The 20,932-nt window shown below is 39.1% G+C and overlaps 1 protein-coding gene across 1 annotated transcript in view; it reads left to right on the top strand.

Moving 5' to 3' along the window:
* The window catches only part of DNAH6 (dynein axonemal heavy chain 6), a 381,338-nt gene that overhangs the window by 342,611 nt on the left and 17,795 nt on the right, over window positions 1–20,932 (top strand). The window contains exons 65-70 of the mRNA XM_015112750.3: window positions 348–508; window positions 2,327–2,415; window positions 3,218–3,364; window positions 4,777–4,915; window positions 12,675–12,794; window positions 13,908–14,029. Of these exons, the coding sequence (XP_014968236.2) occupies window positions 348–508; window positions 2,327–2,415; window positions 3,218–3,364; window positions 4,777–4,915; window positions 12,675–12,794; window positions 13,908–14,029 (778 nt within the window). The remainder of the gene's footprint in view (window positions 1–347; window positions 509–2,326; window positions 2,416–3,217; window positions 3,365–4,776; window positions 4,916–12,674; window positions 12,795–13,907; window positions 14,030–20,932) is intronic.

Raw genomic sequence — 20,932 nt, 5'->3', positions numbered from 1 at the left:
GATAATGATTACCTGTGGGAAGAAGGAAGGGGAAATCATTGAGGCGGAGAAAGGCATAAGAGAAATGTCTCTGGTATATCAGCACAGTTCTCTTCTCAACCACAGGTATTGATTTGTGATCATTTGTAGAGCTGTATATTCGGTTTTTGCACTTTTCTATGTGGGTATGGTAAAAATATTTTTAAAAACAAGAAATAAGGAAAACATATTTGTACTGCTATTGGAATGAGGATTCAAAATGTATATATATATATCCTAAGCAAGAGTCTACTATATTTACATTTCTTGATATTGATTTTGCTTTAAAATAGCATAAGATGATATTTTGTTGTTGCTGTTTAATTCAGGGTGCAGTCAATTTCACTGGGGCAAGGACAGGGACCTATTGCTGAAAAAATGATCAAGGATGCAATGAAATCAGGAAACTGGGTATTTTTGCAAAACTGCCATCTTGCTGTTTCTTGGATGTTGGCAATGGAAGAGCTCATTAAAACCTTCACAGATCCAGGTATGTTGAGCACATAGCCCCTGCATAATAATAACATTTTGATGTAACCTTTTCTTGTTGAATTCACTCCTTATAGTAATTCATTATTGTAGGCACTATGTTTCCCTATATTAAAGAGGAGAAATTTGAGACCTAGACAGATTTAGCCAATTTACACAACCAGGGTTTGATAAAAGGCCTTCAGAACTACAAGTTGAGGCTAGGATCCACTGGATCATTTCTGTTTCTTATTGCCTTCTATGAGAGGTCATTTGAATTTGAAATATATTACTTGTAGGCATATTAAAAAGAAAAATATACTTAGGACAAACAAAAGAAATTAAATCTTTCCCTATATAACAAGAAATGTCAAGGAACAGAATTCAAATTACCACCAATTCCCTTAGAGTAGTTTTTTACCACCTTTTATCCTCTGTAACCCACATGACAACTAACCTTTACATGTGCCTCAGAGCCACACCCACCCCATGGGCATGCCCAGCATTACTCATAGTTGCTGGCACTAGCTATTATCTCACCACTTTCTTGCCTACTCAAGAAAGTGTAATGGGCTGCAAAGAGAGGAAGTGGAATTAGAATCTACTCATTTTAAAGTGTTAGTATAAAAATAACCAAAACCTCAGGAACTATTTTATTGGTAGCAAATTGTGTGGGTCCCATTCTACCACTCTGCTGTGAAGGCCTGGGGTAGAACTTCCAGGCAAGCATATCCAGAGAGAGCCCTTTCTCTGAGGCCTTTCTTTGTGCCCTCACTACAGAAAGCTTTCTGGAAAGGTAAGAGCTATGCAGATGATCTTGCAAATCACTTTATTTAGTGCTACTTATTAAGGTGAAGAGCTGCTCCTTTCCAGAGTCCCCAGTCTGCACTGTTCACTGAGCCAGCTCAGGGTTTAGCAGCCTTCCCCTAAAGGCCCTTCACTTCCTGGCCCCCTGCCCTCACCCCCAAGCCTTCTGCAGGTTGCTTCTGACAAAGGTAAGGACTCATTTTTATCCACCATTCATAATCTCCACTATTTCCATTCCTTTGCAGTCAAATAAGAGATGGCCTGCTTCCTGCTGGGCCTGTGGCTTACTTCTATTTAAATAATTAAAGAGAAATGACAAGGAGGTCTTCAGTACTGGTCAGAGGTCCCCAGTGATTAGGAATATAATTAAGAAAGAAATGTTAGAGAGGCATCAAAAAAGCAATTTGCTGTGGCGGTACTACATGAGCCTCCAGAATATGGAGATGCCGTTCAGCTTCACTATAACTAGGACAAGAGCATTTCCTGTTCTTCAAGGACACTGGATGGGCTAATGAAGCCAGCTGAAGTTGTTTGTGTATTTTAAGTGCTTACTAAACTTAAGTAGATAGAAAAGTCCTATTCTAGCCCTTGCTATAATCATTTATAACCTAACCATTTAAGTTCTGATGTTGGTCATTTTCATGCCACTTGTGTTAAATTGAATGGTCAAAAAATCCTCATGAGAATAAATGCGTGGGCAATAACTGCCCTCTTTTTCAACTGAAAATGTTTCCCATTTCAAAGATAAGACCCTTAATAGTTCAGCAACTATTAAAAATTAACATGTTCCTAATGTATTTACCCAAATGTACCTGCTTCTTGACTGCCAAACCCTCCTAACATGAAGTTTCTAAAACAACGCATCTTACTGCCATTTTAAAACAGTTTACAATATACTTGTAATAGATTAACTAGGTCTTTAAACAAAGCCTATAGCATTTTTTCCTTCTATAGAATAATTTTTTTTAATAGAAAAGTGCTACTACCAACTAAACATTTTCCTTTTTTGTTGTTTTTTCTTTGTTTTAAACAGATAGTGCTATCAAGGACACTTTTCGACTTTTTTTAAGCTCCATGCCTAGTAATACATTTCCTGTTACAGTTCTTCAAAATTCTGTCAAGGTAATGTATGCATATGGTTGGAACAATGTGAAATGGTTGGTTTCAGAATATTCATCTAGTGCCTCCAAGGATATCAGAGCCCGCACAGAAGCATGTGGGGGTCTGCGTGGCCAGGATGGGGAGGTGAAGTCAGTATCTTTTCATCTTTAACAAGCAGGGAAATGATTGCCCAACCCCGTCCTTGCATATTCTAGTCCTATTGGTATTCAGCTCTTCCAGCTCTCACCCTCACAAGAAAATGTTAAGGGTACAGAGTGATGAGAAGAGAACCCCTTCCAGAGTTAAGGGAATGTTTCAGCATTTGAGAAACAGGAAAGCCTACAAGCCATACTAGTATGGCTGTTGGATTTTAATGCTGGAAGTTTATGATCTATGGCAAGCCTCTACATATGAGGAACAAGAGGTGCTTCTTCCCTCCTGTCCCATGTCATGGGACATCAGAGGACAAACTATGGGACAATGCCGTATGTCAGGATGATGCAAAATTCAATGAGGAAAACTTGAGCATGCTTTCTGGCCTGTATTTAGAAAAAATGGACACTAAGTGGAAATGTCTGAGGTTCTTGTTGAACATGTGGTTCAACCACTGTAGGTCTGAGAACCCTGCCATTCCATGTTCTCCCTGGACTGTGCCTGAGCAAGATACAAAGCAGGCTCGAACATGCCAGGAATGGTCCCTACCTCCCCATGAACTTCAGCTATCTACATCATCTCAATGGCTTTCAGTCTATGTGTGTTATTCAGAAATAACGCAAATCTATAAAATCACTCTCTCTGCCATGTATATTTCATCTAAATCCAGGTGACCAATGAGCCTCCAAAAGGCTTACGTGCAAATATCAGACGAGCATTTACTGAAATGACACCTTCGTTTTTTGAAGAAAATATACTTGGAAAAAAATGGAGGCAAATAATATTTGGCATTTGTTTCTTCCATGCGATTATTCAGGTACACTTATCAACTCTGCTTTTTAATAGCAACAAGGAAGTGTATTGTGAAATAAATAGCAATAATTAAGTGAAAGCTTGTAAATGTCACTGTGAAATGCTAAAGACTCCATTCTGTGTCTGAACCCAAGTTGTTTTCATTCAACTTTCAATCTCTATACTCCCCTTGCCTCCGTGTTTCATAGATTCAGCTCTCACCTCTCATCTGATCTGCCTACAAAATATCATCAGTTGGATGAATGCAGTAGGTTCAATTCAGTTCAACAAGTACAAAATAGATTTCCTCATAGGTGGCATATTTATTATATTAGTTTTCCGGTTTTCAAATGTGTGTGGTCTACAGAAAATAAATAAATAAATAAATAAATAAATAAATAAATAAATAGTCAGACTGGGCACAGTGGCTCATCCTTATAATCCCAACATTTTGGGAGGCCAACGTGCGCAGATCACTTGAGCCTGGGAGTCCAAGACCAGTCTGGGCAACACAGCGAAAGCCCATCTCTACAAAAAAAAAATTTTTAAATAGCCAGGCATGGTGGCGCATACCTGTAGTCCCAGCTACTTGGGTGCTGAGGTGAGAAGATTGCTTGAGCCTGGTAGGTCAAGGGTGAATGAGCAATGATCGTGCCACTGCACTCCCGCCTGGGTGACAGAGAAAGACTCTGTCTCAAAAAAAAAAAAAGAAAAGAAAATATGCCAGATATAAGATAAATAGGTTAAAAGGTATTAGAGGAGGTCTGATGCGTTGGGATCAGGGGAGGGGTTCTGGGTGTGAGGCCTTTGTTCCGCTAACAAAAGCACCTGAGATGCGGAGGTAGTTTAAGCTTTAGGAAAATTTTGAGATCAAGAGCAGGGAACTTGGAACCAAACCTCTGGCATAATTATCAGTTTCAAATTTAAGAAATTAAGGTAGGATAGGGAAATAACAAAGGAGGTTGGGGGAGGATTTCACGATGGTATGCCATGAAACAAAAATATGGTTCTATGTGTGGCATAACTGAAAAATCATGGACAGACTCCTTAAAACAGCAGGGAGTAGTTCTCGCCACCAGATGGATGATTACAGGGTCAATATTTTTATGCCAAAAGACTACAGGTGAAATTTTTTTTCCTACTGTGATGAAAAAATGCTTTATTTTACCCTGAAGGAAAAATGTTCTTTTGACAGGTCTATCAAATTTCTAGTAATAGCAAATTTTCTTTTGGAAATATGGGGAGGAGCCAGTATTGAAGGAAGAGGTGCTTCCTCTGTTTGGTGAAAGCCTAGCTGAAGTTGAGCCACATGATTTTACTGATTTTGCAGTATGGGGATGCCCAATTTCAATGGAAACTTCTTTTTAGTTTTCAATATATTACACAGAATTTATTTTATCAAATTTTGTTTCAGATCATTTTCATTTTTCATTCTAGGAGAGAAAGAAGTTTGGCCCCCTTGGTTGGAATATCTGCTATGAATTTAATGACAGTGACAGGGAATGTGCTTTACTGAACCTCAACCTCTATTGTAAAGAAGGAAAGATTCCCTGGGATGCACTGATTTATATTACTGGTGAGTACGTTCTTGTGGCCAGGGCTTCCATCTATGTACCACAAAGTTTTTGGTTTACTCCCACCTGGCCCTTACAAAGATGGTGTCCTCCCCCAGTGTTTAATAGTAGTGATGATGATTTTTGATGTTCCTTGTGTGAAGACAAGATTGTGAGAAGAACACATCAGGACATCATGAGAATATTCACACATAGAAAATGGGACAGCTGCTTTCTCAAATAATAATAATAGGAAAAACAGTGCTTGCTACATGCCAAGCACCCTTTTAAGCACTTCCCAAGAATTAGCAGATTTAATCCTCATAACAACCTTACAATGTGAGCACTATTATTATTACCATTCTACACATAAGAAAACTGAGGCACACCATTTACAAAGTGCTGGGGCCGAGATTTGAACCCAGACAGTGTAACCTCCAGAATCCACGATCTTAAATTCAAAAGAACCTAAACGTTATTTGACTAGTAGAGACCTGTTAATTCAGATATACCTGTTAAAAAGAAAAAATCTTTCAGGAATTAAATTTTTGGTAAATATTAACTGTGACTACATAGGGATCTTGTTGCCAAAATTAGAACCAATTTGGACCATGTGGGCTCAAGTAGTAAGGGAGAGGATATTTGCACTGGGAAGTGGCAGAAGGAGGAGCTCTGAAAAGGGACAGAAAGGAAATGGATTATTTTCATTGGCAAGTAAGGGAAATGCAAAACAGCAGAAGGGTATCAGGTGATCTACAGCCTAAAAGGCAAAATGAAACCTTAAAACATGTTTGAGATGAAGGCAGCAAGATAACAGTAAAAATTGTTTAGGACCAGTCCCCAGAGTGAACCAATAGGGAAAGCCGTGTAATTTGGGAGGCTACTTTGTACTCCTGCCCCAAGCCATCCCAATGGGGCCAAAATTGTTTAGCAAAGTGGTGATGTAGGCAAAATTGTTCTCTGATATCCTCTGCTTACCCTGAATTTTCCTGTCTCTCATTTTCCTTTTCCTTCTCCCTCTCCTAGAATCCTTGATGTTTCAGGTTACCTCAGTCTCTACTGCTGTAGAAGTAATTGTGGAGGTAAAAAGTAATTTGCCAGACTGATCTATAGATTTAATGCAATCCCTATGTAACAGCAGACTGTTACACCCAGATCCACTGGCATGTTGCAGGAATTAATAAGCTGATTATAAATTCATATGAAATTCATATGAAAATGTGAAGGGCCTCAAATGGCAAGAACAATCACGGAAAGAAGAATAAAGTCAAAAGAGTAACATTTCCCAATTTCAAAACTTACTACAAAGTTACAACAAGTCATTGTGGCACTGGCATAAGAATAGACATAGATTTTGACTTGGCAGTGGTGACCATAGTTCTAACACATTTTTTGTTTCTGGCATGAAGGGAGCAGAGCCTTTATCAGGTCGATTTCTTTTTATGTGGCACCCATCCACTGTTCCCTCCAGCACCTAGTCTTAGTCCAAAGAGTCTCAGAGCTGTCAAAAAGTTGTTCTGAAGAAAACAGGACATCTCAGCAACAAATATCCCAAAGTATTGCTGTAAATGAGACTGATTTTATGGGAAAATTAAGAAAGGTGTTCCAGTTCTTACAAATTTGGATCTTTAATCTGTGTTGGAAATTCTGTTTCTGGATCTAGTTTGAGGCACTAAGAAGGATAAGACATCAGTTTGCAATGAGCCCTTGCCAGGGTAACATCAATTCTGCTAAAATTGAAGCAGAACAAACACCAAATTTCTGGTGAAGCTTGTATGGAAGAATGGTGAAATATTGATACTTTACAAAAAGTTTATAGAGACAATGCCCCAAACAAATCAGTAGCAGTTTGTAAATGGATAACTAGTTTTAAGAAGGGCCAAGACAGTGTTGAAGATGAAACCCACAGCAGTAGGCCATCCACATCAATTTGCAAAGAAAAAAATTAATCTTGTTCATGCCCTCACTGAAGAGCACCAACAATTAACAGCAGAAACAACAGCCAACACCATAGACATCTCAATAGGTTCATTTTACACAATTTTGACTGAAAATTAAAGTTGAGCAAACTTTCCACTCAATAGGTGCCAAAACTTTTACATCCAGATCAGAGGCAGACAAGAGCAAAGCTTTCAATGGAAATTTAAACAAGTGCAGTCAAGATCCTGAGGCATTTCTCTGAAGAATTATAACAGGAGATGGAACATGGCTTTACCAGTACAATCCTGAAAACAAAGCACAATCAAAGCAATGACTACCAAGGGATGGAAGTGGTCCAGTCAAAGCAAAAGCAGGCTAGTCAAGAATAAAGCTCATGGCAACAGTTTTTTGGAATGCTGAAGGCATTTTGCTTCTCGACTTTCTGGAGGGCCAAAGAATGATAACATCTGCTTATTATGAGAGTATTTTTAAAAAGTTAGTCAAAGCTTTAGCAGAAAAAATGCCTAAGAACACTTCACCAGAGAGTCAATCTTCATTTCAACAATGCTATTCAGGCCTGAAATCAAACTGGAGCACTTTTGCAAGAGTTTTTATGGGAAATCATTAGGTATTCACTTTACAAACCTGATTTTGCTCCCTCTGACTTCTGTGTTTCCTAATATTAAAATTTTGTTAAAGGGGACCCATTTTTCTTCTGTTAATATAAAAAAAGACTGCATTGACATGGTTAAACTCCCAGGACTATCAGTTCTTTAGGGATGGACTGAATGGCTGGTATCATTGCTTACAAAATGTCTTGAATTGATGGACCTCGTGTTGAGAAATAACATTTATATTTTTTTAAAAAGAATGGGCTTATAAATCAGTGGAACAGAATTGAGAATCCAAAAATGACCTTTATATTTATGACTACTGATTTTCAACAACGGTGCCAAGACAATTCAATGGGGGAAGGATAGTCTTTTCAACACATGATGCTGGGGCAATTGGGTGTCCATCCACAAAAGGATAAATTTGAACCCTTATACCATATACAAAAATTAATTCAAAATGGGTGACAGACCTACAATTAACAGAAAAAAGTAAATCTCTCAGAAGAAAGCTTTGGAGAAAATTGTGACTTGGGATTAGTCACTGACTTCCGAGATATGACACAAAAAAGAAAAAATAAATTGGACTTCCTCAACATCTAAAACTTTTACTCTTAGGCCGGGTGCTGTGGCTCAAGCCTGTAATTCCAGCATTTTGGGAGGCTGAGGCGGGTGGATCACAAGGTCAGGAGATCGAGACCATCCTGGCTAACACAGTGAAACTCCGTCTTTACTAAAAATACAAAAAATTAGCTGGGCATGGTGGCGGGCGCCTATAGTCCCAGCTACTCGGGAGGCTGAGGCAGGAGAATCGCTTGAATCCGGGAGGCAGAGGGTGCAGTGAGCCGAGATTGTGTCACCGCACTCCAGCCTGGGCAACAGAGTAAGACTCCATCTCAGAAAAAAAAAAAAAAAAATTATTAAAACTTTTACTCTTCAACACATACCATCAAGAAAGTGAAAAGGCAAGATGCAGACTGAGAGAAAATATTTGCAAATCATATATCTGATAAGGGCTTGTATCCAAAGTATATAAAGACCTCTTACAACTCAACAATAATAAGAAAAATAACTCAATATTAAAATGGTTGAAGATTTGATTTGAATTGACATTTCACCAAAGAAAACACACAAATGCCCAGTAAGCACATGAGAAGATGCTCAATGTGTCATGAGGAAAATGAAAGTTAAATATCTAATGAAATGCCACTTCACACCTACTAGGATGACCATAATTTTAAAAGACAATAACAAATGCTGGTGAGCATATGAGAAAACTGGAACCCTCATACCTGCTGGTGGCAATGTAAAATTGTTCTGCTGCCTTGAAAAAATGTTTAAACAAAGTTGCCACATGACTCAGCAATTCTACTCTTAGATATGTACTTAGGAAAAATTAAAACATATGTCCTCATGAAAACTTGTACACAAGGCCGGGCTCAGTGGCTCATGCCTGTAATCCCAGCACTTTGGGAGGCCCCAGTGGGTGGATCACAAGGTCAGGAGTTCAAGACTAGCCTGGCCAACATGGAGAAACCCCACCTCTACTAAAAACACAAAAATTAGCTGGATTTAGTAGTGCACACCTGTAATCCCAGCTGTTCAGGAGGCTGGAGCAGGAGACTCACTTGAAACCAGAAGGCAGATGTTGCAGTGAGCCAAGATAGGGCCACTACATTCCAGCCTGGGTGAAAGAGTGAAACTCCATCTCAAAAAACAACAACAAAAAAAGAATCCACACAAAAACAAAACTTGTACACAAATGTGCACAACAGCATTGTTCATAATGGCCAAAAATGTCCAATAACTGGTGAATGGCTAAGTAAAATATGGCATATCCATAAACAGAATATTATTCCACCATAAAAGGAATAAAGTACTGATACATACAACAACATAAATAAATCTCAAAAACATTATGCTAAGTGAAAGAAGTCAGACACAAAAGCCCACAAGTACAATTCTATGTATATGAAATTTCCAGACGAGTCAAGTCTATGGAGATGAAAAGTAGTTCAGTGGTTTCATGGGACAGGGAGTAGACATGGGGACTGACTGCAAATGGACACAAGATTTCTTTTGGGGGGAAATGGAAATGTTCTAAAGTTAGATTGCAATGATGGGTAGACAACTCTGTAAATTTACCAAAAATTAATGAATTTTATATATATATATAATTATATATATAAGAATATATATATTCAATATATATTATTTTATATATATGTTTTATGTGAATTTTATGGTTTTTTAAATTATATCTCATTGAAACTGGTTTTTTAAAAAAGATGGGAGTAAAAAGACAATGCTTTATCCAGGTGGCGATACTTGCTAATGGTGAGTTTTTTTAGGCATTAGTTTATGGATTAATTCATAAAATATTGATTAGTACTATTATGATAGATTCTGGATGTCTGCCTACCAAAAGCTGATGGAGATAATGAATCATTCATAGTAGCCAAAATATGGAAACTACCCAAATAGCCATCAACATATAAATGGATTCAGAAAGTATAGTATATGCATACAATGGAATACTATTTATCCTTAAAAAAGAAAGAAATCCTACCATTTGTGACAACATGGATGGACCTGACTGACATTACGCTAAATGAAATAAGTTAGTCACAGAAGGACAAATATTGCATGATTCCTTTTATATGAGGCCTCTATAATAGTCAAAAGTCTAGAAGTAGACAAGAGGATGGTGACTATCACAGGAAAGAGGGAGGAGGAAAATGGGGAGTTGTTGTTCAGTAAGTATAAAATTATAGTTATACAAGATGAGTAAGTTACAGAGATCTGTTGTACAATAGAGCACTTACAGTTAATCATAAGGTATTTTGTACTTTAAATTAATTTGTCAAGAGAGTAGATTTCATGTTAAGTATTCTAACCACAATAAAACAGTGGGTGGCATGAAGAAATTGTCAGAGATCATGGATATGTTTACCATACGGATTGTGGAGATAGCAACATAAGTATATACATATGTCAAAACTCACCAGGTTGTATACATTAATTGTGTGCCATTTTTTGGATACCAACCAAACCTCAATAAAGGTGCAGGGGTGAGGGGAGGCCAACAGTGTGTGGGACATGGCACTACTAGAGAAACAGTTATTAGCTCCAGAAGAGGAAGTATGTATGGAGGGCAGTTGTGTCTTCAAGAACACTAAAAAAGGTAAGCCGGGGGCATATCCTGAAAGGCCTATGTGTCTTGCTAATAAATTTTGCTCTAACTTATAAACATTTGTTAGCAATTATGGTCTTTTAGGTTAGGAACAGGTGCAACAATTCACAAAGCTATAATAAAAGCAAAATGAGGGATTGAACATGGAGACATAGCAATACCAGTGGGGAAACTAGACTGGAGAGAATAAACAGAGAAATATTTAGGAGGCTTTAAATACTGGAAGGTATTTGGGATTGGAGGAAGACCTTCAGATTTTATGGTGTAGGTTACAGCAATACACACATCCAGGAGTGGTATTGGGGGTGGATCTGAGCTCAAAGTTGGCAAAGACAAAGTCAAACCTCAGGCCTCTCCAGTTTTTATTGGATCATCCCCAAGTCAGCCCACAGAGATGGGAAAGGAAGAGAAAGGGGAAGCCACTATGTTAGGTTCTGCAGTGGGACCCACAGGAACCATGATGCTGGGGCCAGACCAGGCGGTGGCATGGATGGTGGACCCCACCACACACACACACACATGCATGCACACACGTACACACACACACATGGGCATGCACACACACACGGTCCCTCTTCTAAGAAGACCAAAGCCAGAAGACTCCTTCTTGAAAGTGAGCTGTGAGACGTCTACCCTGAGTCAAAATGACAGAGTTCCTTGTTTACTCAGTTTGACCCAAGAAAAAGGATAGAGTCAAATCTGGATGGAGAAGCACAAAATCTGTTGATTTGTAAGGAAAACACTTCTGTGCTTCTTGTCAAAAATGCAGATATTTTAGTTAGAAACTTATTTTAGAATCATATATGTTAGGACACCCTTCTTCCCCTGACATCATCATGCAATTGGAGAAACTAGAGCTTTATGTTCCAGAGCCAAGGACCCAAGAGGAGTTTCAAGTCAGGCCATATTAGATGGACCCACAACAGAGATTTAACCCAACTTTATGTTCCAAGATTTCCCAAAAGGTCACTAAAGAATATTTCTAGAAAGATACAGAACATCTCCTTTTTACCTCTTGGAATTGCCGACACAGGGATTCAGCAACTTAACCATCAGCCCTGGTACCTACTTCCCCTCCCCTCTCCCTGAGTGTCTTATCCAACAAGACTGACAAGAGTGACTCCAGCAGGAGAGGGAAGACAGGCATCTCTACAGGATGTGCAGATAAAGACATTCCTGTCTTGGAAGAAATAAATTACTGAGATTCCAAAGACTGAAATAACTTTCTCTCAACCAACCATGTCAGCTTGAAAGAGAAAGAAAAAACAATTGTTTCTTCCTGACATGAGGGAAGAAATAGAGATGAGAATGGATCAACAGTTGAAGGATTCAGAAGTTGACAATGTTGGTATCACAGGTGAAATCCTTCCAGGAACACTACAGTGGTGAATGGTGAATTGTAGCAATCGATCTGGAATTTTAAAGAAACTATATCAGCAATAGATTCCAGTGTGCTTCCTTGCTACACATAGTTTGGGGATGACACATGGAAAGTAGCTTCTCTGTGGAAAGAGAGATGGGATACTAATCAGTTATAATTCCTTATCATTACTGTGAAGTGAGTTGTCCCTTTTGCTTTGAATCTATCTTTCCTCCTTACCCTGATAGCAATAATTAATAAGGAATGTATAGAGGTTGAATGCCTTGCTACAAATACTTGATTCTGCTTTACTCATTGGCTCCGAAAGAAGCACTGTTTGATGGAAAATGTGTATGCTTTAGAATACTGCAATCAATGATAAGACTCAAAATCACTATTTCAAAGCAAAGGAACAAAAACAAAAAAGAAATATGTAGATAGAGCTCAGTGGCTTTAGTTTCTGAAAACTAAAACAGCAAAATAATGAGAGTAGAGTACATATAGTAGATTTTTTCTGCTTTTCAAAAATTGACTTCTATTATCTTTGAGGGGGGTGGTGGAAGGAAATTCTGTTGTGTGCTTTCCATCTTCAGTACCAAATAAATGTGTACATAAATAAACGTTAAAATTTTAATTTTAGGTATGCCTATCAATTTTTTTAAAACAGTAATAATTTCAAAATACAAATTTATTTTCAGGTGAAATTACCTATGGTGGTAGAGTCACAGACAGCTGGGATCAAAGATGCCTTCGTACTATCTTGAAAAGATTTTTTTCTCCTGAAACATTAGAAGAAGATTATAAATACTCTGAATCAGGTAAATGACTTTTCAATATTACAGGAAAGGCCTTTCCCAAGAAGTCGTTGACAGCATCTCTCAGTTTCCCATCCAGGGGCTGTCTGTGTCGGGTCTCCACAACCCTCTTATAGCCACACCCTATCCCCATGCTTGGCCACTTTCAGAGCTGGTTTGATAGTAGGATCACAGAGCTACATAGTGCTTGGTAACTACTTTGAATTACTTCCATTTTAAAGTTTATTGCACTGTGTCTAAATTTGTTTTCACTCTTATGTTCTAGTGTATTTTGAATGTAATCAAATAAAACACCCAGACATAGTGGCACATGTCTGTGGTCCCAGATACTCAGGAGGCTGAGGTAGGAGAATCACTTGAGCTCAGGAGTTCAAATCCAGCCTGGGCAGCATAACAAGACCCAGTCTCTAAATCATAGTAAATATTATTACTACTACTATGTAAAAGTTTTTTAAATAAAGAAATGAAAATGTCTATTACAGCAAGTTGAGTAAAAACCAGATCTGTGAGTTGGAGATAGCTCATTACAAATCAGACAGCAAACAGATTAATTGTGCTGAGTGTTGATCCCCTTGGAAGGAGCAACTTGATTAGTACAAGCTCATAAAAGCTCCTACCATTGAGCGTCAGTCAGAGCCGATAAGATTCAACTGTATATCCTGCAATCATATAGATAGTCGAGTAACCCTAGATTTCAATGTAGCTTTTAGTTTGGGGAATTAGAGAAGGCTGTTGTTTATCAAACAAATATGAAAGCAATCTCTAACACAAGCATAAATTTAAGCCCTTAATGAGTTACACCTTTCAGCATAGATTTGGAGCCCTTCATGAGTTACACTTTTCAGCAGCATATCCCTGGGGATTCTCCGCATCTTTAAATGCTCTGGAGAAGGCATTTGAAAGGTTAGGACAGTAATCAGATTCTCAAGGCCTGAAGAAAAGGTAACAAAACTAGACACAGCAATGAAAGCATGAAAGCTTAGAAAAAACAATCCCCCTTGCTACATGAGCCAGCTGATTGCAGCAACCATCTGCACCACACAAAGAAAAATCAAACTTGGCAGTACAAAGCCAGTCTATTTGAGACATATTTGTCTTCTGTGTTTTTAATAACAGGTATCTATTTTGCACCCATGGCTGACAGCCTACAAGAGTTTAAGGACTACATTGAAAATCTGCCTTTGATCGATGACCCAGAAATTTTTGGAATGCATGAAAATGCCAATCTAGTCTTCCAGGTACGTGGCCTTTCATCTTAAAATACATATTTATGTTGTGTATAGAAACGCAAAACATCAATAATCACCCCTACTCACTCTGGAAATTATGATCTTCCTAAATAAACAAATAAAATAGTTGTTTCACCTTGACTTCAACATTTGGTTCCAATTTAGCCTGTTACCTCTGGGTCCTTCACAGAATCCTAAGACTGTCACGCATTTTCTCTGTCACTGGCCAAGCCCCTCCATCTCCCGGCCTTCTGCCTAGTCCATCCATAATCTACCTGATCACAATCCAACAATTACATGAGGATTTCAATAATAATATAACCCTCTCCCTTTTCCCTTCTTCTACCAGGCTGGGCACATTTGTGTCATATTACACAAAGGTTTGTGGATCCATACATGATTCAATGATAAAAATACAGTGACAAATGTCCAAAGCAGATAAATTAAAACACCATTTATTAAAAGCATGGTCACAGTGTCAGATCACAAACCCAGAGAAAACTGGGTTGTTTTACTCCTCTGTGTAAGACCTTGTGATGCTGCACCATTACCTAAGGGTAGTCCAAGCTCTTCGGCGTGCACTCAAAGCTCTCCCATGACCCTAGGCCTGCGCGGAGTCATCAGGCACCAGAACCAACCCCTGGACTTGGACTGGACCTAAAGAAGGAGTCAGTGAAGGAACCCCAGGGCACCACGTTCCTGCCATGGACTTCTGAGATCCTAGACACAGGAGCTCCTGTGACCCCCACAGACCTTTGGACTGGCAGGCAGAGCAGCCCAAAGAAAAAGCAGAGGCACAGTTTGAACCCACACAGAGCCCAGAAGGCTTTGCTGTGCTGTGCAGCTGCAGGATAATGCTACCACAGACATCCATCCCCCAAGGCTTTCTATGTTACACTGAGTGGCTGTAGCTCCTACTATCTGCCAGTCCAGGAAATAGCAGAGCCTGAGCATGCTCATGCCTCAAGACAGGCCCCACCACCATTGCTACAGGCCCAAAGTGCATCTATTCCAGGCACCCCTTTGCCTGCTGGCCCCTCCCAAGACCACCTCTGAGGCCGCTCCTGTGGGAGGGTGCCCACAGCACAGCCTGCACGGCCCTGCCTGAGTGTTTTATTGGCAGCCCAGGAGTAGTTCACCACCCCCATCACAGCCAATGCTTGACCCCTAGGGGCCAGGGGAAAAATCCACAGTTCTACTCCCAACTCCCCAGGACTCAAGTACACCACCCAGGGATATCAAGTTGATATCTGTGGCCTGAGCTCAAGTAGGGGAACACAAAAAAGAGTATGGCACAGGTTTGTATGCCAGCATGGGAGCTGGTCACTCCTCTTTTTTTTTTTTTTTTTTTTTGAAACAGTCTCACTCTGTCATTCAGGCTAGAGTGCAGTGGTGCGATCTTGGCTGACTGCAACCTCCACCTCCCGGGTATGAGCAATTCTTCTGCCTCAGCCTCCCAAGTAGGCTAAGATTACAGGCGTCCACCACCACGCCCAGCTAATTTTTGTATTTTTAGTAGAGACAGGGTTTCACCATGTTGGCCAGGCTGGTCTCGAGCTCCTGACCTCAGGCGATCCACCTGCCTCGGCCTCTCAAAGTGCTGGGATTACAGGCGTGAGCCACTGCACCCAGCCCACCCCTCCTTTTTCCAAGATGGGCATGGCCTAACAGCCACCACTTCTCCCTTATGGAGTTCCATAGCCTAGAATGCCTGGGGTGGCTCAGGGATGTGGACAAAAATGGCTTGGGATAAGCCAAGCTGGTTGGGCCTGCTACCTGGGCAGAGACTGGAGGGAGACCCACCGAGTCAGGGAGCATGAGGTGGGCAGGCCCCATAACCATTCACTGGGCTGAGAAGCCTAAACAGCAGGTGCCATATTGGTTGCACACTGGCAGTGCCACTACCCGGTCCAGGGAGCCTCCACCTTTGAACAACTGCATCACCAAACCACCTGCCAACATACTCCACAACTCATTCTAACTTTGGCAAGCACAGGGGATGGGCAGTTACCTAAGGAGTAAAGGGTCTTCTAGAGACAGTCCTTGGTGCAAACCGCCTCTAAGAAAGGAGGGAGCACACTCCACCAAAGCCCTACTTGGGACAAAGGAAATGGAAGTGTGACACCAGCCACTAAAAGAGACACCACCAAGACCTAGGAATGGACTTAAAGAGGGAACATCTCTCATTTTCCACCCTCACCCGCCTTCCCGTTGGAGCCGTTCCTGTTGGGGCCTGGTAAGTGTGTGTACTGCAGTAAGCTGCTTTTCTGTGATTCTCCATTGGACCCACCCCTGCTGAAGGTAACTGAGTTGGAGGAGCATGTTTTTTGCCCTTCTCTAGTGCCTCCACCCCCACTGAGGGCTACTAAGAGCCTACGTGCTGGCTCTATTGAGCACCATCTACTGGACTACAGCTGGAATTACCATACCAAACAAAAATAACATTGCTACAAGCCGTGCCTGTCAAACATGCTGCGTAAACCTCTGCGTAACCAAAGAACCCATATAGAGCTTTGCCGCTCTGAAAGCACCCAGAAACAAAGTCAATTGGTTGTACACAACATACACAACAGTTATATCCTCCAGGAAAAAAAAAAGGAACAAAAAGTCAAAAAACTCCATTCAAACAAAAGCAAATTCAAAAAGATAAAGAAGCATCAACTCCTTCAGATAAGAAGAAATCAGCACAAGAACTTCAGCAATACAAAAAGCCAGAGTGCTTTGTTACCTCCAAAGGATCACACTAGTTCCCTAGCAATGGATCCTAGTCAGATTGAAATGTCTGAAATAATAGAAACAGAATTCAGAATATGTGTGGCAAGGAAACTCAATGAGATCCAATAGAAAGTTGAAATCCAATGCAAAGAAGCCAGAGAAATAATCCAAGGTTTAAAAGATGATACAGCTATACTGAGAAAGAACAAAACAGAGCTTCTGAAATTGAAAATCTCACTACAGGAGTATCAAAACAAAACTGGAAGCCTTAACAACAGATTAGACCAAGCAGAAAAATGAATTTCAGAACTCAAAGATTGGTCCTTTGAATCAACCCAGTCAGAAAAAAAAAATAAAGAGAATTTTTTAAGATTCTCTTTTCTTTCTGAGAAATATGGGATTATGTAAAATGACTAAATCTACCATTTATTATCATTCCTTGGAGAGAAGAGAAAGTAAGCAACTGGAAAACATATTGGAGTATATAATCCAAGAATATTTCCCCTATCTCACTAGAGAAGTTGGCATGCAGATACAAGAAATCCAGAGAACTCCTGCAAGATACTGTATAAGCTGACCATCCCTAAGACATAGTCATCAGACTTTCCAAGGTGAAACCAAAGAAAAAATATTAAGTCATTAGAGAAAAGGGCCATATTACCTATAACGGGAATCCTATCAGAGTAACAGCAGTCTCTCAGCAGAAAACTTAGAAGCCAGAAGAGATTGGGGGCCCATTTTTAGCATTCTTAAAGAAAATAAATTCCTGGGCCAGGCACGGTGACTCACGCCTGTAATCCTAACACTTTGAGAGGCAGAGGCAAGTGGATCACCTCAGTTCAGGAGTTCCAGACCAGCCTGGGCAACACGTTGAAACCCTATCTCTACTAAAATACAAAAAGTTAGCCAGGCATGGGGGCATGCACCTGTAATCCCAGCTACTCGGAGGCTGAGACAGGAGAATTGCCTGAACCCAGGAGGCAGAGGTTGCAGTGAGCAGAGATCACACCATTGCACTCCAGCCTGGGTGACAGAGTGAGGCTCTGCCTCAAAAAAAAAAAAGAAAAGAAAAGATATTCCAGCAAAGATTTTCATATCCTGCCAAACTAAGCCTCATAAACAAAACACAAATAAAATACTTCCCCGGCAAGTAATCACTGAGAGAATTTGGCACCAGCAGACCAGTTCTACAAGAGATGCTTAAGGGAATCCTAAACATAGAAATGAAAGAACAATACATGTAACCACAAAATCACACATAAGTACATAGCCTACAGACTGCATAAAACAACTACATAATCAAGACTACAAAGCAACTAGCCAAGAACACCATAACAGAAACAAAACCTCACATATCAATATTAACCTTGAACATAAATGACCTAAACATTGCACTTAAAAGACAGAGTGGCAAACTGAATTAAAACACAAGACCCATCCTTCTGCTGTCTTCAAGAGACCCATCTCACATGTAATGACAACTATAGGCTCAAAGTAAAGGGATGCCAAAAGATCTATCATGCAAACAAAATAAAAAAGAGCAGAGAATGCTATTCTTGTATCAGAGAAATCAGACCATAAACTAACAACAGTAAAAAAGGACAAAGAGGGCATGATATAATGATAAATAATTCAATTCAAGAAGATTTAATGATCCTAAATATATATGCTCCCAACATTGGGGCACTCAGATTTATAAAATAATTACTTCTACCTAAGAAAAGACTTTTACAGCCACACAATAATCAGAGAAGCAGCAGAGGTGGGGACTTCAACACTCCACTGACAACATTAGACAGATCATGAAGGAAGAAAACTAACAAAGACATTCTAGACTTAAATTCAATACTTGACTAATTGGACCTAATAGACATCTACAGAATATTCCACCAATAATGAAAGGATATACATTCTTCTCATCTGCCCAAAAACATACTCTAATATTGACCACATGTTTGGTCATAAAGCAAGTCTCAACAAATTTAAAAAATCAAAATCATACCAAGCATCTTCTCAGAACACAGTGGAATATAATTAGACATCAATACCAAAAGGAACTCTCAAAACCACACAAATACATGGAAACTAAACAACTTGCTCCTGAATGACTTTTGGGTAAACAAAGAAATTAAGGCAAAAATCAAAAAATTATTTGAAACAAATGAACATAGAGACACAAGATACCAAAAGCTCTGAGATGCAACAGAAACAGTGTTAAGAGGAAAGTGAATAAAGCTAACTGCCTACGTCAAAAAGATATTAATAGAAAGATCTCAAATTAACAACCTAATGTTGCACCCAAAGGAACTAGAAAAACAAGAACAAACTAAACTCGAAGCTTGCGGAAGAAAAGAAATAACTAAAATCAGAGGAGAACTAAATGAAATTGGGACCAAAAAGAAAAAAGCATACAAAGAGTCAACAAAAAAAAATGTTAGCTCATTGAAAGGATAAAAAAGACTGATAAACTGTTAGCTAGATTAACAAAGACAAAAAAGAAGATACAAATAAGCACAATTAGAAATGACAAAGTGGCATAACAACTGCTCCCACAAAAATATAAAAGATCCTCAGAGACTACTATGAATATATTTATGTGATTTATGTGCACAAACAAGAAAATCTAAAGGAAATGGATAAACTCTTGGAAACACACAACCTCCCAAGATTGAACCAGAAAGAAATAGAAACCCTAAACAGACCAATAATGAGTTACAAAACTGAATCAACAATTTTAAAAACCTACCAATCAAAACAAGTTTTGCACCAGACAGATTCACAGACAAATTCTACCAGATGTACAAAGAAGAGCTGGTGACCAATCTTATGGAAATTATTCCAAAAAAATCAAAGAAGAGGGATTTGTCCCTAACTCATTCTATGAAATCGGTATCATCCTAGCATCAAAATGTGGCAAAGACACAACAAAAAGAGAAAACTGCAAGCCAATAACCCTGATGAACATAAACTCAAAACTCCTCAGCAAAATACTGGGAAATCTAATCCAATAGCACCCCAAAAGGATAATCCACCACAATCAAGTGGGCTTTATTCTTGGGATGCAACAATGGTTCAACATACAAATCAGTAAGTGTAATTCACTGCATAAACAGAATTAAAAACAAAACCATAGGATTATCTCAATCAATGCAGGAAAATCATTCAATAAAATCCAACATCCTTTAATGGTAAAAACCCTCAACAAACTAGGCATCGAAGAAACATACCTCAAAGTAATAAGAGCCATCTATGACAAACCCATAGCCAATATCATACTTCACAGGAAAAAATTGGAGGCATTTCCCCTAAGAACTGAAACAAGACAAGGATGTTCACTCTTACCACTCCCGTTCAACATATTAATAGTACTGGAAGTCCTAGCTAGAGTAATCAGGCAAGAGAAAGAAATAAAATGCATCCAGATAGGAAAAGAGGAAGTCAAATTATCTCTCTTCACTGACAGTATGATTCTATACCTAGAAAATCCCAAAGATTCTGCCAAAAGACTACTAGACCTACTAAACTACTTCAGTAATGCTCCAGGATACAAAATCAATGTACAAAAATCAGTAGCATTTCTATACATCAATAATGTTTAAGCTGAGGACCAAATTAAGAACACAATGCCATTCATAATTGCCACAAGAAAAATAAAATACCTAAGAATACATCTAACCAAGGAGGTGAAACATCTCTACAAGAATTACAAAACACTGTTGAAAGAAATCATGGATGACACACGTAGAAACATTTCATGCTCACAGATTGGAAGAATCTATATTATAAAAATGCCCACACTGCCCAAAGCAATCACACATTTGAATCTATTTCTGTCAAACTACCAACATCATTTTTCACAGAATTAGAAAAGAATATTCTAAAATTCACAGGACCAAAAAAGAGCTTGAATAATCAAAGCAATTCTAAGCAAAAAGAACAAAGCCAGAGCCATTATACAAGGCTACAGTAACTAAAACAGCATGGTACTGGTATAAAAAATAGACACATAGACCAATGGAACAGAGTAGAGAACCCAGCAATAAAGTTACATACCTACAAACTTTGATCTTCAACAAAGTCGACAAAAATAAACAATGGGGAAAGAACACTCTATTCAATAAATGGTACTAAGAAAACTGGCTAACCTTCTGTAGAAGAATAAAACTAAACTCCTACCACTCGTCATATACAAAAATT

The sequence above is a fragment of the Macaca mulatta genome, chromosome 13 (assembly GCF_049350105.2).
Source record: "Macaca mulatta isolate MMU2019108-1 chromosome 13, T2T-MMU8v2.0, whole genome shotgun sequence".
Taxonomy (NCBI): Eukaryota; Metazoa; Chordata; class Mammalia; order Primates; family Cercopithecidae; genus Macaca; species Macaca mulatta.
The sequence above is the reverse complement of the archived record's forward strand: the minus strand, read 5'-3'. Positions and strand labels throughout refer to the sequence as shown.